This window comes from Prionailurus viverrinus, chromosome B2 (assembly GCF_022837055.1).
Source record: "Prionailurus viverrinus isolate Anna chromosome B2, UM_Priviv_1.0, whole genome shotgun sequence".
NCBI lineage: Eukaryota > Metazoa > Chordata > Mammalia > Carnivora > Felidae > Prionailurus > Prionailurus viverrinus.
In genome coordinates, this window is record NC_062565.1 from 133278152 (window position 1) to 133297584 (window position 19433).

The 19433-nt window shown below is 38.2% G+C and overlaps 1 protein-coding gene across 3 annotated transcripts in view; it reads left to right on the forward strand.

Moving 5' to 3' along the window:
- The first annotated feature begins 855 nt into the window (after positions 1 to 855).
- The window catches only part of STXBP5 (syntaxin binding protein 5), a 174423-nt gene continuing 155845 nt past the window's right edge, over positions 856 to 19433 (forward strand). For all 3 annotated transcript variants that reach the window (XM_047858198.1, XM_047858199.1, XM_047858200.1), the window contains exons 1-2: positions 856 to 1153; positions 2481 to 2578. In XM_047858198.1, the coding sequence (XP_047714154.1) occupies positions 1001 to 1153; positions 2481 to 2578 (251 nt within the window). In that variant the 5' untranslated portion in view covers positions 856 to 1000. The remainder of the gene's footprint in view (positions 1154 to 2480; positions 2579 to 19433) is intronic.

A 19433-nucleotide genomic window follows, 5' to 3' on the forward strand; every position in this document is an offset into this window, starting at 1 on the left:
ACCATGGTCTGGGATTTTCGCAGAAGGTAATTTAAGCCCCAGCTCCACTCCCGTGGAGGGGGCGTAGGGAGGGGGGTGGTAGCGAGCGGGAGGGGGGGAATGCGGTGCGCGTGCGCATGCTCAGCAGCCCCGCTCCGCGGAGGCCCAGCTGCCGCCACCACCGCGGCCGGCGCTGTAACCGCGGCTGCCGCTGCTGCTCTGGGCGGGCGTTGGTGTCGTGTGCCGAGGTGCCCTGTCAGGCGAGAGGGAGCGGCGGGGCGAGAGCCTGGGCGGCGGCGGCGACGGCGCCTGAGGAAGGCAGCGGGGGCTCTGAAGGAGCGAGGGCGGGCTGGTCCAGCGGCGGAGGAGCGGAGCGGAGAGCGCGGGGACCCACCCCGGGCGCCCTGCGTGCGATGCTGGGCGGGCAGCGGCGCTGAGAGGCGGGGAGGCCGAGCGGCGGCCGCCGCCGGAGGGCCGGCGACCCCCCGGAGGAGGAGGAGAGGAGGAAGCGCAGGAGCGGGAGGAAGCGCCGAGGGACTGCGGGGCCGGGGCGGGCGAGGAGCGGCGGGGCCGCGGGCCATGGACGCGGCGGCGGCGGCGGCGGCGGGGGCGAGCCGGGGCGGCGGCGCGGCGCAGAGTCAGCCCGCGTCCAGGTGAGGCTGGGCAGCGCGGGCTCCGGGCGCCGCCGCCACTGCTGTGCCGCCGGGCCGCGGAGCGAGGCGGCGGCGGCGGCGGCTGAAGCGGCGCCACAGCAGCCGCGGCGAGCGGCGGCGGCGGCGGCCTCGGAAGAAGAGGGGTCGCCGCCCGGGGTTCTGGTGGCCGCTGCTCTCTCGTCGTCGCCGTATTTCCTGTCTGGATTATCTTGCGCTTCTCCTCAGCCGCCTCCTTCCCCTCGCGCCCCCGCTCTGCCCCACTCCTCCGTGTCCTCGGTCGACGCTGCCCTCGGCCCGGGCTCGTTTCCCGCGCCGGGGGACGCCTCTTGCCTCCCCTTGCCGGGCTGCGGGGGAGCCCCGCCGAGACCATGAGGAAATTCAACATCAGGAAGGTGCTGGACGGCCTGACCGCCGGCTCGTCCTCGGCCTCGCAGCAGCAGCAGCAACAGCAGCACCCGGCTGGGAACCGGGAGCCCGAGATCCAGGAAACGCTCCAGTCCGAGCACTTTCAGCTCTGCAAGGTGAGCGGAGCGCGCAGCCCCGCGAAAATTGGGGGGTCGTTTTCCGGGGGGGGGCACCTCGGGCTTTTCCCGGGAATGCCAGGGAATAGAACGCCAGTATTAATTATACCTCGGATGGAGGGCTCGCTCCTGCCCAAGGAAGCATTGGCTTAGTGGGTTATTTTGGAGATTGACATCATCTTACTCCTTTTGGTTTTTCGTTTTGGGGTTCCCCCCCCCTCCTTTACACATGCAGCAGTCATTTCAAGGTTGCTTCTAACGTATTTCACCGACCTTTAATTTGTATTGTCAATAACCTTATAGCCTTTACATTCGCGCATTTTAATGTAATTCACCAACTTCGAAGTTTCCTTTGGAAACAGTTTCGAATGAATATTGTTCATCAAAAAACCAGACCTGTTCAACTGGATATTTGCTTATCACCTTTCCCTTAAAATGTGGCCGGAAGCTTAAAATACGAAATCACAGGGTCCTTTCAGCATTCTGTTTGATTAAAAAGTTGGTACTGAGATTTTTTGCCTGTTAATGGCACAATTGCCATAGCGGTCTGTAATTGGGAAAGAATGATGCAGCGAATTAGTTCACTGGCTGCTCAGTGAGATATACGAACTTGTCTCGATGTTAATACCTGCCTTATGAATACCGTGCTTTCATATGTCAGTTTCTTAAAAATGGCTGCATGCACATTTCTGCCCCAATGCCCTGAAATTCGGGGTTTAACAGCAAAATTCAAAAATAATATGTTGCACTTTATTTTCATTCTGTTACTATTGCAAAATTTGGGGATAGAGGTTTGATAATTGCTTTCCTGAATCCTTGACGAAAGTAATTGTTATGACAGCTTTTCTTTAGCAGTACTTGCATTTAGGATCCAAATAAAGTAACGATGAAGTTATCACACTTGAAATAACACACGAACTGCATTTTTACATTAATTTACAGATCTCTTTTACTACCGCAAACTTTGGTATTTTGGTCTGAGACTTGATAGTATAGAGTGTTAAGAAATTTTCCTCCGTAGAATCCCAGTATTATGGAAGGGCAGAAATGAAAGTGTCACATTGGGAGGTATTTGTGTATGTGTGTGTGGTGTGATCTACACACACACGTACACACACTCACTTCTTTTGGTTTCAGGTTCTGTGTGCATAAGTTTTGTTGATGTACGTTTTGTACTTTTTTTTTTTTTTTTTTAAGGCAGTGAGTGCATGTGTATGTGTTCTGCATCAGTTATAATTGGTTCTAGATTCTAATGCCTCTACTGACTTTCTGTTTTTAAATTCTGCTTGCTGCCTTGGTTGCTGTGATGTCATTTGCCCATCCCTAGACTGTTCGCCATGGATTTCCCTATCAACCTTCAGCCCTGGCCTTTGATCCTGTACAGAAGATCCTGGCCGTCGGAACTCAGACTGGTGCTTTAAGGCTGTATCCTTTCATTGAAAGGTTTTTTCCACATTTGCTGTATCTCCCCAGTCCTTCTGTACTGCTGAGTGGTTGCTTTTTCTGTTTAAATTCCAAAAAATGGTATGATCAAGTATATAATATTTGTGAAATCATGTGGTGTTCGCTTTTCTCTTAATTCTACATCTATTCAGGTTATAGGTTGCTGGGGTGTTTCTCATCTCTCTGTTTATGGTAGCTAAATACGTATCCACATAGAGTTCTAAAGTTTTGCTATAGTAACTACTGTCTTTGCAAGGAGCTAGACGTTTCTAAGGGGAAATCTCTTTGCTTATACTAGGGGTATTTTGAATGCAATATGGCTTGGAATGAGATTTAAAGACAATAACATAGGACGCACCTTAACTGCTTTAGTAGATAGTGAATTTATGACCTATTGTTCTAATGAATTAGAGGTTGAATTTCATTTGGTTGTTTGACTTGCCCTTTGGAAAAAGAAATTAGAAAATAAATCGTGTAAATTAATTTTATATAAACAGTTAAGAAGGGTTGGTATTTCTAGAAGTTTTAGATCATTTTGTTAGTATAATGCAAATGGATAAGTGTATTCTCTTGGTGTTTTCCCTTTCGTAATCACATTTGTTATGTACACGTACTCTGAACTATTAATATAAGGAGAATTATTTTTCCTGACTATGCATGAACTATAATAGTCTTGTCATAGCATAGCATAGTTTTTCTGAATACCTACTCATTCTTCGGAATCATTTTTGTTTTTAATTCTGAACAGTGGAAAATACCTCTCACCTTTATACTATTTAACTTGAAAGAAAATTGTTTTTATCATGAAATTTAACCATATTTAACTAAAATGCACTTATTTTTAAATATTAAAATTTTTAAAAGCAAATGCTTTATTCATCTTTAGGATATCTCCTTATACATACTAAAGTAACGTGTTGGTAGTAAGAAAAAAAATCACAAGACGATCACAAAAGAATTACTATTGTCAAAAAAAAAAAAAAAAAGGAGGGAGCTTTACCTTTCAGATTGTATCTGGCTCCTGAGAAGAGCGGAGGAAACTTGCTAAGTTAGTTAAACATGTGCTTTGCATTTTCCTTATAATCTTTTAAAATCTTTATTTCAAAGCAGTACTGTATATAGTATCAGGATATGCTTCAAGTTTCATTTGTGATTAGTGTGTTATCTTCCAAAAAACTTAAAAAGTTTTCAGTTGGGCCATTAATATGTACTATTGAGTGAAATCTATTTTCATAGTAAATACCAGTCGTGCACACATTCCTGTTGAAATGGTAAAATCTGACCAGGCTAGATCTGAATCTGAATTTCCAAGAGTATGTCTCAAGGGCTCTTGCCCAAATGTCTAGATAGTTGAGACTAGAATTATTTTTGGCTACAAATGTTTATATGTTTTTATTCCTAAACCCAGTGATCATTACCTTCTAGTTTAGGGTTCCTGTTTTAGTCTTTTGAAGATGGGACTAAAATTTAATTTTGTCAGTATGGGTTCAAACTATTCAGCAAAACTCCATGTAGTGACAAGAATAGTGCATTGTTGGATCTAGATGGACTGTTTGGAACTAAAAGCAGACATTTTTTGTTCCCAACAGAAGAATATCATCACTGGATTAAAAGAAAAAAAAAATAAAGTTAAATCAGTTATTTTTAGACTTTGCTTTTCTTTTAAATGGATTCAGCTTTTACTGTTTCTCAATGTAGTCTCAACTTTTTTTTTTCTTTTAACAGCCAGTCTGCCCCTTGTACTTTTAACGTTTATTTATTTTTGACACAGAGACAGACCATGAACAGGGGAGGGCAGAAAGAGAGGGAGACACAGAATCTGAAACAGGCTCCGGGCTCTGAGCTGTCAGCACAAAGCCCGACGCGGGGCTCGAACTCACGGACCGTGAGATCATGACCTGAGCTGAAGTCAGAGGCTTAACCAATCAAGCCACCCAGGCACCCCTGCCCCTTGTACTTTTAATGAGTACCACCAGCAAGTCCAATTTTATAAAACCAAGTATTTTTCTTTAGGCAACACTGTTACCTTTAATGCATTTGAGTAATGAACAAGTTGACACAAAGGAGTTAAAATACAGGCCTAATTCTAATTGCCAAATAAAAGCAAAGATTGGGTGTCCCAGATCCTCACTTGTATGTGACTTGCTAATACATTCTAATAGCTGAACACTATATGAAGGTGAACACATAATTATAAGTTTACAGCTATAATTTTTTTTTAATTTTAGAATCTTTCTTACTGTATTTAGAATGAAGTCAGGAAGACTCTTTACCAAACATGTTTTTACTTTTTAATGAGATGCATAATGAATATTCCAGAGTAACAGATTGGTTTGCCTTCTTTCATTTGACTGTGGAGGAGAAAGTAGGAAATGTTTTCCGAAGTAGGATTGAGCTATTAGAATTTGTAATACATATCTAATTAAAAAAAAAAAATATATATATATATATATATGTTTATTTTTGAGAGAGAGAGACAGTGTGTGAGTAGGAGAGGGGAAGAGAGAGAGGGAGACATAGAACCTGAAGCACACTCCAGGCTCTGAGCTGTCAGCACAGAGCCTGACGCAGGGCTTGAACCCATGAACCGAATGAACCGTGAGATCATGACCTGAGCCGAAGTTGGAAGCTCAGCTGACTGAGTCACGCAGGCGCCCCAATGCACATATAATTTGACTAATAGAATGTCTTCTTAAATGTTGGACTATATGAAATTAATCTACTTTGAGGTTTTAAAAAAACTAGATGAGAAAGTTACATCTGATATCTAATGCTTACAAGAAATAGGGAAAATCTGAATTTTTAAATTTCTAACCAAAAATGAGGCAAGATGAATTTAATGTATTTCCTGCATTAGTCTATAGCAAGTGAATGATATTATAAACATGCTTTATGTTTGAACTTCTTGGCTTCTAGAAAGAATGTGAGGTTGGCATATACTTACTGATGGGAAGCAGGAAAGCATAATTTTATATAATACATCATATGTAGCAGTGACATGATTTAATTATTTTAATTCTCTTTTTGCCATGTAGAAGTAGGTATGATTTGGTTCTTATGATTAATCTAGGGATGAAAACTATTGGGATAGAATAATCTAATTATTTTCATATCAACATCTAGAAAGGGAAAAAAGGTTTGCATTTCTAGTAATGCTGCTGTTGTCCTTATCTAGATTCCTGGTTTACTAGTATAATTTTGAATTACTATAACCATGGGCTACTCTGATCTTTGTAAGATATTTTTTTCGAAATGAAGTCATTTTATGTGTGACTCTTTCAAGGACTAAGCAGAAAACTGACATCTCAAGTTTATTGAATTTTTTAATAAAAATGTGTGAGTTTTTGTTATAATTATCAAAATTATTTAAAAATCTCATTTATTGTTTTCTTGACTTGTGGAAGATACAGTAAAATAAGCAATCTCTGATAAAGCATGGATTGTCTTTTAAACTACAGTGTAATTTTGCTGAATGCCAACTTACAAGGTGATTTTTGTACCTTGGAGTTCATTTAACCAACACTTATTAAGTGTTAACATTAGATTATAAACACTGTGGCCTGAATTCTGGTTCTTTTCTTTCTGTTAAAGAATTAGGTGTCTTTTAATTTTTTATTCTTTTAAAATGAACATGCTGTATTAGACAATTTCCTTGAGAAATAATTCTGTAATTCCAAGTGGCAATGTATTGTTTTACGGGAGTATTCAAAAGAAATGAAAAATGTGATTCTTCATATAGTTTCCAGTCCTAACTAAAAGACTAGAACTTGTTAAACAATTGAATTTAGAGAATTATTTAGAAGTCTACTGACGTTCTGTAAAGTCAGATTATAGGCAAAGTCATTGCACTTGATGATGTTGCTACACATTAGTAGATAAGGATTCAGAGTAGCATGAAGGACTAGGAAAAGCAATATGGCAAGCAATATGGGCAAAAGTAGAGAAAAGCAAATTATGATAGTTAAGAGGAGTACCAAAGAGAGGTTGGAACAGTGATCCTAATTGAGTTGGAGACAGAAATAGGAGCCAGTTGGTGGAAAGCCATGAATGTTCACCTGAGTTATCTGGTTGTTATTTGGTTAGGATTCATTATAGTTACGTATTCTTGATCAGTATCTCTCAATAGTGGTAGCATTTTGTGCTGGATAATTCTGTGGGTTTATCCAGCATGTTGCAGGCTACTTTATATCCCTGGCTTCCACCTAGTAAATGGTAGGGTGCCCCTGCTGTTAGTATATTGCAGCCTTAACTCGTACAGTTCTGTGTGCTCCACTGAACTATGCCCAAGTCGTTCAGTTAAATAGGATAATAATCCTACTTGGGTCATACAGTTAGCATCACAATTAAATGCAGTAATGTCTATGTATAGCTTTTAAGACCATGCAGAGACTGTTTTGGTGAATATTCAGTGTACGATATTGTGAGAGTTTTTCTGTAGTTTCAATTTTCAGGTCTTTCATTAGTTTATTTCAGCAAATACTTGTTGAAAGGCAACTAGTGCCAGACACTCTTTAGGAAGGCCTTATTTTCATTTATTTTTGTTGCTAGTACAGTCCTAAAAAAATCTTGTAAGAGTACTGTTTTTGTTTTTTTTCTTTAAGAGCCATGGAACTGGCTCTTCTTAATCATAAGGCTGCAAAATTGCTATTGAGATGTGAAAGTTTCTTGCACATAGTAGGCATTAAATGATTATTTAGTGACTTTGCACTTGTAAGATAGTATTAGAATGTTTGACTTACTGCTTATGTTGTAAAACATAATTACAGTCCTGAAAAATTTAGAAATGATTTTTGTTCAGAGTAGTTAAAAGGGAAACAGTGTAGCTAGAATTAAGCCCCATTTTTATCTCCTCTTCTCCCCTGCCATCCTTTTTGTCTATGGAAGACTTCTAGTCATTTGGAATTCTAGCTCCAGAGGAGAAACAAGGACTTTGAAATACTTTTACTTCTCAACTCTTAGTTCTTTATTAAAGAGGACTTTGTATAAAAGGAAGAACGAGTACTGTGTCAGCAGTAGGTTGTGATTCTCAGCATGAACTACTGCAGCAGGAGGAATAGGCACTTTTACTTTAGAAACAACTAGAAATGGTGCCTGCTTGGAAGCAGTTACTTTGCAGTGAATTTCTTTTCGAGAGAAACAAGGTGTGATAGAATCTGAATGGAACTGAAAAGGGATAAGTTAATTAGTAGGGAGTCAAGTCTGCTTAGGAAGCCCTTCTGCCTTAAGTTAGATAGGTTTTTATTCCATATTCTTTGCTTTCCATTTGTTTTTTAGTATTTTTTCCTTTTAAAATTATAACCTGACTTTGCCATCCTAGAGGAAAAGGGTAAAGGAATTTTGGAAGGATGACTTTATCGTTAGAAGTGTTCTAGTCTTCAGACTAATTTTGGTTAAGCCAGCTGAACTGGGTTTCAGTCTCCTTTCCTGTAAAATGGGGAAATTGGGGGTGTGATATCTGGAGTCCTTCCATCTCTAGGATCTTAGAATTTCATTTTATGTAGAGGATTGGGAATGTTCTGAACCATTTCTGTCTAATGGGCTGCTTCGAGGACGTGTAAAAGAGGATGAAGTATTGGACTCCATCCCATTGTGGGCCCCTTTACTTTGTGTCCATTGATTACATTCAAAATCCAAGTCAGTAGATGCACAAATGTAAACCTTTGTTTACAAAATGGAGTGGGAAGGAACCTATGAAAAACATGCACTTTTTTTGTTGAAAACTCACGTTGAATACTTAAGATACTAGGTTGTTGAATTTTTATTCTATAACAGATAAGGTCTCGTTATGACATAAACTGGGGCATTTAAAAAAAATTAACAGTGTACTTTCCTTTCTTGGGTGTAAATAGTAAGGATAAAAAATTAAAATGAAATTACAAAAAATTACTACTGGGTTTTGTTAACCTTAAAAGTAAAACTGTAAGTTTTTTAATAGGAACAGATGGGTTTATTAGAGAATAAAAGAGAATTGCAATCCAGGACAAACAAGCTGCTAAAAACCGTAGGCAAGGGGTGCCTGGGTGGCTCAGTCGGTTGAGTATCTGACTCCAACGATGTCAAGAATTCATGGTTCGTGAGTTCGAGCCATGAGCCTGTCAGCACGAAACATGCTTCAGGTCTTCTGTCCCCTTCTCTCTCTGCCTCTCTCTCTCTCTCTCTCTCTCTCTCTCTCTCTCTCTCAAAAAAAAAAAAAAAATATATATATATATATATATATATATACACATACATATAAAACGATAGGCAAGTTCAGGTAAACAAAGGACAGACACCCTTTTTTAAGCAGAAAAGGACGTTGGGAAGGCAGTTAGGATCTACCAGTCCATTGGAGTAAAACAGGAATTCAAATTGTGGGACTTCTCATTGGTGGAGCTGTTGCCTGGGGGAGGATGAGAAAAGTTGTCACCTCCAGCTGGAGTAGTGGAATAGAGGGGACTGCAAGGTCAAGTCCATCTCTTCCTGTTAGGTCTGCAGTTGATGATGAGTGGTAGGATATGAGCTCCCCCTGCCAAAACCTCCCAAATCCATTTTAGTGAGGGTTCCCGTTACTAATTTTCACAGTTCCTAATCACGTGATTTTATTAATTTTTATATAAGAGATTGAATATAGAGACTATTGAATTGTTGGTATGTAATTTGGGTGTTAAATTAGGTAATCATATGGTTACTTGGGGTAGTAGTAACTAGTGATATACATGTAAATAATTGGACGATGGGGTAGTTTTGCTAAAAGGTAAGCTTTGGTTGTTTGTCTTTGGTTTTAACTTCATGCATTGAAAGTGACACATTTACAAGAAGAAAATTAATAACGAGTGTCAGTATTGTTTTGTTTTATAATGTTTAAATGAGAACTTTTCTTCAGTGATTTGGCGTATTATGATCATAAGAAGGTATACTCAGTATCTTAGGATTACGGATTGATGAAATGTTTTTGGTTTGAGCTACACAAATCTGTCTAGAATATAAGAGAATAATATAGAAAAAGGGTATTTTACTATATCACCACCTTATTTGTGTTCAAATATTATGTATTTAAATATACTACTATATTTGAATAGTATAGATTTTAAGATAGATTTTAAACATAATACAGTACTACAGAATTTCTTAGAAGTAAAACAAGGTGATTTTTGCCTTGATTTATGTGCAATAAACTAAGAGTTCATGAAAGACTACCAGAAGGTACTTGATAGACCTCTCTTCCTTTAGTCACGTATGACATAAATCATTCCAAGAAATAGCACCTTCTGATTTACTCAGAATTCTTCGTAGGTAGAAAGATGTTTATAATTTAATTAACTTATGCTTTAATTTGAACCACAGTATATCTAATTTTTATCTGCAACAGAAGAAAGATAAGTTGGTTATCTTCCCCATATTGTATAATTTTTAACATTTTTGGTGAATTTAAATGCCTAGTAGTTACCCACTTTTTGATTTAGTAATCCCAGTCGTTTTAATCTTTCACTCTTGTGTTTCATTTTAAAGAAATGTTGGACATGAGTTACGTTTACTGCATAACTTTTTTTTTTTTTTTTCCTTTTTTGGCTGTGGAGGTAAGTAGGGGAAAGAATTGTTGACACAGGTTACTTCTTACTACTCACTCTTTCACAAAGGGCCATGTGTTCAGCAATTCCTTAAGTCTAGAATACATTTTATCCTGTTAAAATAATTCTTATCTTTAAAGCTCAGTTCCTTTGTCTTTGTGATGTATATTTGATTTAGTTTCATCCCAGTTCCACCCATCTAGCCATCTTCTTAATTTAATGTTTAAAATCTAAATTTCTACATTACCATTCTTTATATTTTAAATGGCTAAAATTAGACCTTGTGAAATTATAACATTGAGTGGTATTTTCTTTTAAAACAAACTGTCAGAAACATTATAGCATATGAAAATATGCGGTGGAGTCTAAAGCAATGCAAATCAGAATTAACCAGTATCCTCTGTTTTATCAAGAGTCCAGAAACTGGAAAGTAGTTGGTATACAATTCTAAAACAGAAGAAATAGATTCTTTTTTTTTTTTTTATGTTTGTTTATTTTTGAGAGAGAGAGAGAGAGAGAGAGAGAGAGAGCGAGCGAGCATATGTTGGGGAGGAGCAGAGAGGGAGACACAGAATCCAAAGCAGGCTCCAGTCTCTGAGCTGCCATCACAGAGCCCAATGCAGGGCTTGAACTCCCGGAACTGCGAGATCATGATCTGAGCCGAAGTCGGACACCCAACCAACTGAGCCACCCAGACACCCCAGAAATACAGATTCTTAAACGATCAACCTCATAGGTTGTCTATGAAAGATCATACTATGAGATGGGTGTGTTTGTATGCTCGCATGTCTTTAAAATAACGAGGATCTAAATCTAAATCTTTAGTTCAGGAGTCAGCAGACTTCCTGTAAAGGGCTAGATAGTAAGTATATTAGCTTTTTTACCAGTCTAGCACAAAAGCATCCACAGACATGGGGAGGAAGGAGTATAGATCTGTTTTAATAAAACTTTAGTTCTAAAAACGGGGGACTGGATTTCTCCCACAAGCTGAAGTTTGCCAATCCCTGTTTTAATTCATCAGGCTGCCTTGCTTTTAAATCATTAGTGGAGAGGAATGCTAAGGAAGGAACTACTACCAACATTTTTATAGTAAAGTTTCAAAAATTATACTTGCAGTATCAGTTTAAACTTAATCTTTTAGTCATACATAGAAAATAGTTTAAGAAAAAGTAATTCTTAATGATATATAGTACTTCTGTATGCTAAGTTAAATTACTTTCACAAATATTTGATCCTGTGGAAGAGGCCTTTTGTGTGTGTGTGTGTGTGTGTGTGTGTGTGTGTGTGAATTATAATTAATATGATAATGAGATGCTTAGTTGGGCATCTTTTGGGGGCAGTTCAGTCATCAATTCTATTGAAGTATTCAGCTCGTTTGAACCCTTACTACCTAATTTTAATTAAAAATGTTTGCATTTGTAGCTTTTTCTTATATTTTCATTAATATTATACAGAGATGTAGAAATGTTTATATTTAGATTTTAAAAGCTAAAAGTGAAAGTAAGCATTTTATTAAAATATCGCAATTTTGTAGATGTCTGCAAATTTTGAATAAAAAAAATTAGTAGAAGAAAACAACCTAAAAAATAACATATAAAAAAAAAACTCATAAAACCCCTAGAAGCAAATTCGGGTGCATGGTTACCTTCTTTAGAGTTAAATACATTGCATGTCCCTTGGGAAGAATGTGTGATACTTTAATTGAAAACTGAAATTAGATCCCACTTTTTGAAAATTTCTTATAGTTGCTCACTGGATCATTGTCAAGTAGCACTAAGTGTAGATATGATTTTATTCAGTAAATAAAGCTAATTTCTACTTGATTACATTTCTCCAACTGGTGTTAGTCCTTTTGGAGGTTGTTATATAAGACAAATAAATGAATTGATGACATGCTGAGCATATTTCCTTTTATTTTTCTGAGAGAGCACGCAGGAGGGGGAGGGTGGAGTGAGGGGGAGAGAGAGGGAAAGAGAGAAAGAGAATCTTAAGCATGCCCAGCGTGCAGCCCAATGCGGGCTTGATCCCACAACCCTGGGATCTTGACCTGAGCCAAATAGTCACATGCTCAACCCACTGAGCCACCCTGGTGCCCCATGAGTGTTCTTCTTTATTGGTGCTATGATTTAAAAATGAATGTTGATCAAGAGTAACTTACATTCCCTTACAGTGGAAAATAGAGGGTTTTTAACTAAAAACTCACTGATATTTTTGGTTTTATAATTCTTCATTTGAAAATTAAGGTTTGCTTAGCACATGGAATTTATAAAATAGTCTTAGAAATTATATGGTAGTTACTCTTAAAATGATGAGATTTTTTATTTTAAATTAGGTTTTTTGTTTTTTTTTTTTTTTTTTTTTATCCCTGGTTTGTTTTGTTTGTTTCCCTTTCAGTAAATGCTATCTAGAATTTTTGAAGTTTTCCTGGTGAGGTTGTCTGTTGGAGAGTGATTAATCCTACCCTTTCTTGAAAGTACGTAATCTTTTCTTGTAATAGCGGTACCTCTGCTTTTTCACGGCAGTGCTCTGCCAAAGGTGACTATAAATCCAGTGGCATCAGCTATTGCAGTACTTTCTGCTAAATTGCTTTCCTTTTGTGTATTTTTTCTCTTTGTCTTTTGAAAAGGAGAAAAAGTGTTGGAGCAGATTTTTCCATCTATTCAGTCTTTGTACTATATTTTTCATAATGGGCTGTATTTTTCTTTAAAATTCACTTTGCCGTACTTGAGAAAAGAACTTAGCCATTAAGCATCTGAGAATGGGTGCCGGGATGAAAGATGGTTTTTACTTGATATGTCAGAATACACATTCTTTTTTGTTTCTCTAACCCAGACCACTATTTATGACTGTATTTCTTGTAGACTGAACAAGTGGTTCGTTTAAGAGTGTATTTATATACCAAAAGCTATTCTACGTAATTTCCTGTGAAAACAAATATAATTCATTTTTACCCCTTTGTAGACCATCCTGATTCCAAAGCAGGACATAATAAGAATGTATATTTTTCAACAACCTTAATTTGCTTACAAATAATAAAAAATTCTTACCAAAATAATGGTGGAAGAGGTAACTAGAGGTCTCTTTTAACCTGGTGAATACTCTAATTGTAAGTTAGTGTGGATGCTACAATTTGTTTTTTGTTTTGATCTTCCTTTGATTCACATGAAAAGAAAGCAATTAACTGACATAATTTTTCAAATATTGTTGGGCATTTATTGCAAAATATTACAATTGTGTTGAATAAAGGAAGTTTTAAATGTTGATCTATATATCTTTCACAGTTAATTGTAGCATTTTATTAAATTTTTACTGCAGAAATAGTGCACATTATAGTTTTGCTTAAATAGGAGATTAGCAGGATGTTAACATTGTGAGTGAGCAGTAAAATTAAGTATGTCCACCCTTCTTATCATGAGAATGTGGCTAACTTCATTTATTAATATATTGATTTTTAATAGGCTATTTTTTGAACAGTTTTGGGGTTTTGTTAATATATTAATTATTTAATAGACTTTTTTGAGCAGGTTTTGGGTTCAGCAGAAGGCAATAGAGATTTCCCACATATCCCTATCTGCACTCAGCATAGCCTCCTTTATTATTCACATCCCCCACCAGAGTGGTACATTTGTTACAATTGATGAGCCTACACAGACACATAATTATCCAAAGTCCACAGTTTACATTAGGGTTCACTCTTGCTGTTTGTTGTATATGCTATGGGTTTTGGCAAATGCATGACATGTATCCACCATTGAATATCGTACGGAGTAGTTTCATTGCCTAAAAATCTGTGCTCCATCTATTCGTCTCTCTCTCTCCCCTAACTCCTGGAAACCAGTGATCTTTTTATTGTCTCCATAATTTTGCCTTTTCCAGAATGTCCCTATAGTTGGAATCATATAGTATGTATAGCCTTTTCAGATTGGCTTCTTTCACTTTTAACATCTAAGTTTCCTCTGTGTCTGTTCATGGCTGATAGTTCATTTCTTTAGCGCTGAATAATACTCCATTGTTTGGATGTACTACAGTTTAGTTAGCTCTCCGCCTACTAAAGGGCGTATTGGCTCCTTCCAAGTTTGGTAGTTGTGAATAAAGCAGCTATAAATATCCTTATGCAGGTTTTGTGTGGCTATAAGCTTTCAGCTCCCTTGGGTAAATACCAACAAGCGTCATTACTAGATTGTACGTATGGTAAGAGTATGTTTGGTATTCTAAGAAACTACCAAACTGTCATCTAAAACAGCCATACCATTTTGTTCTCTGACCAGTAATGAACAGGAGTTCTGCTGATCTACATTGTTACCAGCATTTGATGTTGTCATTCTAGATTTGGGCTGTTTTGATAAGTTTGTAGCAGTATATCCTTGTTTTAGTTTGCAGTTATTTCTCTGGCGACCTACGATGTGGAGCATCTTTTTATATACTTATTTGCTACCTGTATGTCTTTGTGTGAGGTATCTATTAAGGTCTTTGGCCCATTTTTCAATTGGGTTGGTTGTTCATTTTCTTATTGTTAAGTTTTAAGAGTTCTTTGTATATTTTGGATAAGTCCTTTGTATATTTTGGATGTCTTTTGCAAATATTTTCTCCAAGTTTATGGCTTATGTTCTAATTGTCTTGACCTTGTATTTTACAGAGCACAAGTTTTGAAATTTAAAGACATCCTGGGGCGCCTGGGTGGCGCAGTTGGTTAAGCGTCCGACTTCAGCCAGGTCACGATCTCGCGGTCCGTGAGTTCGAGCCCCGCGTCGGGCTCTGGGCTGATGGCTCAGAGCCTAGAGCCTGTTTCCGATTCTGTGTCTCCCTCTCTCTCTGCCCCTCCCCCGTTCATGCTCTGTCTCTCTCTGTCCCAAAAGTAAATAAGCGTTGAAAAAAAAATTAAAAAAAAAAAAAATAAAGACATCCAGCTTATCAATTATGTTTTCATGGATGGTGCCTGTGGCGTGGTACCTAAAGTGTCATCGTCATACCCAGGACCACCTAAGTTTTCTCATATGTTATCTTCTGGGAGTTTTATAGTTTTGCATTTTGGTCTATGATCCATTTTGAGTTAATTTTTGTGAAGAGTGTGGGGTCTATATCTAGATTCATTTTTGGTGGTAAGGTGTGAAGGTCTTAGTCTTTTAGTGAGCCTCTGCTTCTGGGTTGTGGACTTCACAAGTGAATCTCAGGTGACCCAGGTAAGTTAGGGTGGCTAGAGTGGGTTCGAGTTGGGTCTTTCCCTTCTACCTGGTCAGTTCAGTTCTTTTTCTTTTCCTTTTTAATTTAATTTTTTAAAATTTAAATTCAAGTTACTTAACACACAGTGTAGTATTGAGTTTCAGGAGTAGAATCCAGTGATTCATTACTTCTGTATAACAACCAGTTCTCACCCCAGCAAGTGCCGTCCTTAATACCCATCACCCAGTTAGCCCATCCCCCATCCATGTCCCCTCCAGCAACCCTCTGTTTGTTCTCTGTATTTATGAGTCTCTTATGGTTTGCTTCCCTCTCTGTTTTTATTTTATTTTTCCTTCCCTTCCCCTATGTTTATCTGTTGTGTTTCTTAAATTCCACATATGACTGAAATCATATGATATTTGTTTTTCTCTCACTGACTTATTTCACTTAGCATTAATACCTTCTAGTTCCATCCACATTGTTGCAAATGTCAAGATTTCATTCTTTTTGATCGCAAGTGATATTCCTGTATACACACACACACACACACACACACACACTCACGTCTTCTTTATCCATTTGTCAGTCTATGGACATTTGGGCTCTTTCCATAATTTGGCCATTGTTCGTAGCGCTGTTCTGATAAACCCCTAGCAGTTTAGGCTTCTGGTTTGTATCTTCAGAGGGCAGATCTTGTGAAGAACAGAGTGCTCCCAGTGTATTTAAAAAATGGTTGCTTTTCCCCCACCCATTGATGGAAGCAGGAGGGGATTTTTTCTCAGGTATTTGCTGTGGGAACTTGGTGGAGCTCTTTGAGGTAAAACTCACGAAAGTATAAGGATTCCCCCCCACTTCCTTCATGACTGGGTGCCCAGGGATTTGTGACTTTCAGACTTCTCTACTTTAAGATCGCAGCATTTCATCGATTATAGTTTGGATTTTCCTACCCTGGCACTGTTTCCTGTGGAGGTGACTTACTGGCTGGTTCGTTTTGGTGAGTTGTGATTCATGGTGTTGGCCTGTCTTTGCAGTTTTGGGGGCAGCGTTTTGCCCTGTGACCTCACTTGTCCTAGGGATCTAAGAAGAGTTGTTGATTTTTAGTCTGTTCAGCTTTTCCCTTGTTGTTAGGATGGAGTGGCAGATTTCAAATTTCTTACGTGTTGGACCGGAAACTGAAAGTCTGTGTTAATTTTTATAGGTGAAAAAATACATGATCTTCTAAAAGAGGGTTTAAATTTGATGTTTGTCAAGTAGGTGAAAGTAAAGAATAGGGGTACTTTACTATAACAGTGTGAATAATTGTTATTTGACAAAGGTTTTGTTTGTACTGCAAATACATTAATAGTTCTAAAAAATACAAAATGAAATGTTCTTCACTGTGTTAAACTTTGGTAAAGATATACTAAGTTCTTGCATTGACCACATTCCTATCAAGTTGATTAGAAGCTAGTTCAGATAAAAGTAGCAAATTACTAGAAGTTTGGAAAATATACTTCTGATCAGATATTAAGGGGATTCATGACTATTCCATTTGAATAAAGGAAGTCTGAGAAATTACTTATTGAATCATTCATATATGAATTTATTTTTATGGAAGATAATGCTTAATTCTATTTATGCTCATAGGGTTTTCCAGTTGTTTTTTTTTTTTTTCCAACCATGGCTATCTGTTAGAATATCTTGTGGAGCTGAAAAAGATAAAATATACAAACAATGCCCAGACATTTACTTGGATTTCTTCTGTAGGTATTCTCATTGAGTGAATCTGGCGTGGGGCTTGACATCTATGCATGTTTATGTGAAATCTCTGTGGATGCTTATAATGTAGAGCCAGAATTGAGAAATACTGGCCAAATGTTCGACAGATAGGGTAGCGGTATTCTTAGTGAGGCAGATGGTAGATAAGAAACATGTTCTGGGCAGTGTGTGTAAGCTGACACTTTGCTATACCATTGCCTTTGGAGACAGAGCTGTGAAGCTGGTAGGACATATTTATGAAGGTGGGAACGAACTGAAGTCGCAGGATTGAATTACAGTGTTTCCCCATCCTAGCCTTATGTCACTGGACATGGGGACTAGCAATAAAAAAAGTCCATGTAATCTTAATAGGAAGTTGAAAAAGTTTAGTCTTGCAGGTGATTATCACGCTGATCAGGTGGAGGAGGCAGGTGAGGCATTCACTGACGAGAAAACTAGCACACATAGGTTGCCTTATATATCACAGCTCATCTGACGTATTTCCATTTTTTGAGGAGGATACACGTATGATGTACTGCTTTTATCTGTTGACTTTCATTCATTCCTCATAACAGTGTGGAACAAAGAAATGAAATCTCTCAGCTGCTAAGTGATTGTTGTCTATTTTTATACTACCTGGTAGAGTTGGTCTGATGTTAAAGCTCCTTCTCTTCATTTTTAGAATGCTTTCATCAATATTCTTTGACTACATTATGGTGGTGTTTAGATTTTAACTTTGTTATAATCACATTATGGTTAAGTTTCTTCACGACTTAAGCCCTTACAAATAAAAATCATCCACTGAGCTTTTATTCAGAGTGTTAAGCCAGTTGAGAGTAGCAACACCTTGAAGGCTTACTAGAGGTGTGAATTACTCTGTTTGCTGAAAGTACACGAATGTGCTAAAAGAAATGGCAACAGAGGTTAGTGGAAATCGTCAGAGTTTGTGATGGATTAAAATATCCTCTTGGGTTTATTTTACTGTGGCAGGGATGAACAGTTTACACTTTAAAGACTGTTTTTGGTTTGTCAGCAGAATATGTGTTCAATGGAAGTTACTTTCACACAATAATATATAATTAAATGTATAATACTGCAGGTTAATTTATTAGTCACTTAAGGGTTCATAGAAAGTTTAATTATCCGTATTCTCATCTTTAAACTTTGCAGAATATAGGGGCGCCTGGGTGGCGCAGTCGGTTGAGCGTCCGACTTCAGCCGGGTCACGATCTCGCGGTCCACGAGTTCGAGCCCCGCGTCAGGCTCTGGGCTGATGGCTCAGAGCCTGGAGCCTATTTCCGATTCTGTGTCTCCCTCTCTCTCTGCCCCTCCCCCGTTCATGCTCTGTCTCTCTCTGTCCCAAAAATAAAATAAACGTTGAAAAAAAAAAAAAAAATTTAAACTTTGCAGAATATAAATGTATTTTCAGAAACTGCACAGCATATCAGAGTTCTCCAGTTGTTTTCCGCCGTTTTGTATGTTTTCCAGTCTTCCAGTCGTAGGTTGGAAAAGTGAATGTGTCACTCCTGTAGAGGTTGGAATAATGCCAGTACTTTCTTTCCTTTTTTTTTTTTTTTTTCCAAAGACAGGAATTGATGAACAGATTCTCTGAAAAGATATATAATCTTGAAAGATCTTAATAATTTACTAAGTATATACCAGTCTTGGTATTTTCACATTCTTCATAAAAAGTAGAGGTTGTCAAAATATGTGTATAATACACAGCAATAGTGAGAGCAGTGAAAACTTGCCTAGGAGCTGTCCTCTAAGAATTTGACCACGGGCTACGGTCCCATTGCCTGCTTCTTTGACTATTTTTTTATTCGGCTTTGCTGATAGCACAGTAGAAATCCCAGGAGGAAGACTAAAGTAAGAGAAATGTTTGTTGTGATGGTGATACCAGCCTCACAAATGATCGAAAGATAAAATGAATAAGCTGACCTTACAGATTCATGGAATTTTAAAAGCTTATAAAGGGTTTTCTTGTTGTTTCTCATCCATTAAATACTTTCTGTGTTTAAATCTTGAACGAAATAAAAATGTTTGAAAATTGAGTGCAGGACAGAAGGAAATGAGCTTAATTGCAAAAATGCTAAACTGTAGTGTGATTTTATTTTTCCTTTTTTTATGCTGCATTTCAGTTAGGTCGCTGAATAGTGAAATTCATTCATTGCTTCTTAAAGATATTTTTAAATCCTAGTTAAAGGGAAGACTGGATTCTTAAAACATTAAGAATATAATGTTTTAGGGGCGCCTGGGTGGCTCAGTCGGTTAAGCGACCGACTTCGTTTCAGGTCACGATCTCACAGTTTGTGGGTTCGAGCCCCGCGTTGGGCTCTGTGCTGACAGCTCGGAGCCTGGAGCCTGCTTCAGATTCTGTGTCTCCCTCTCTC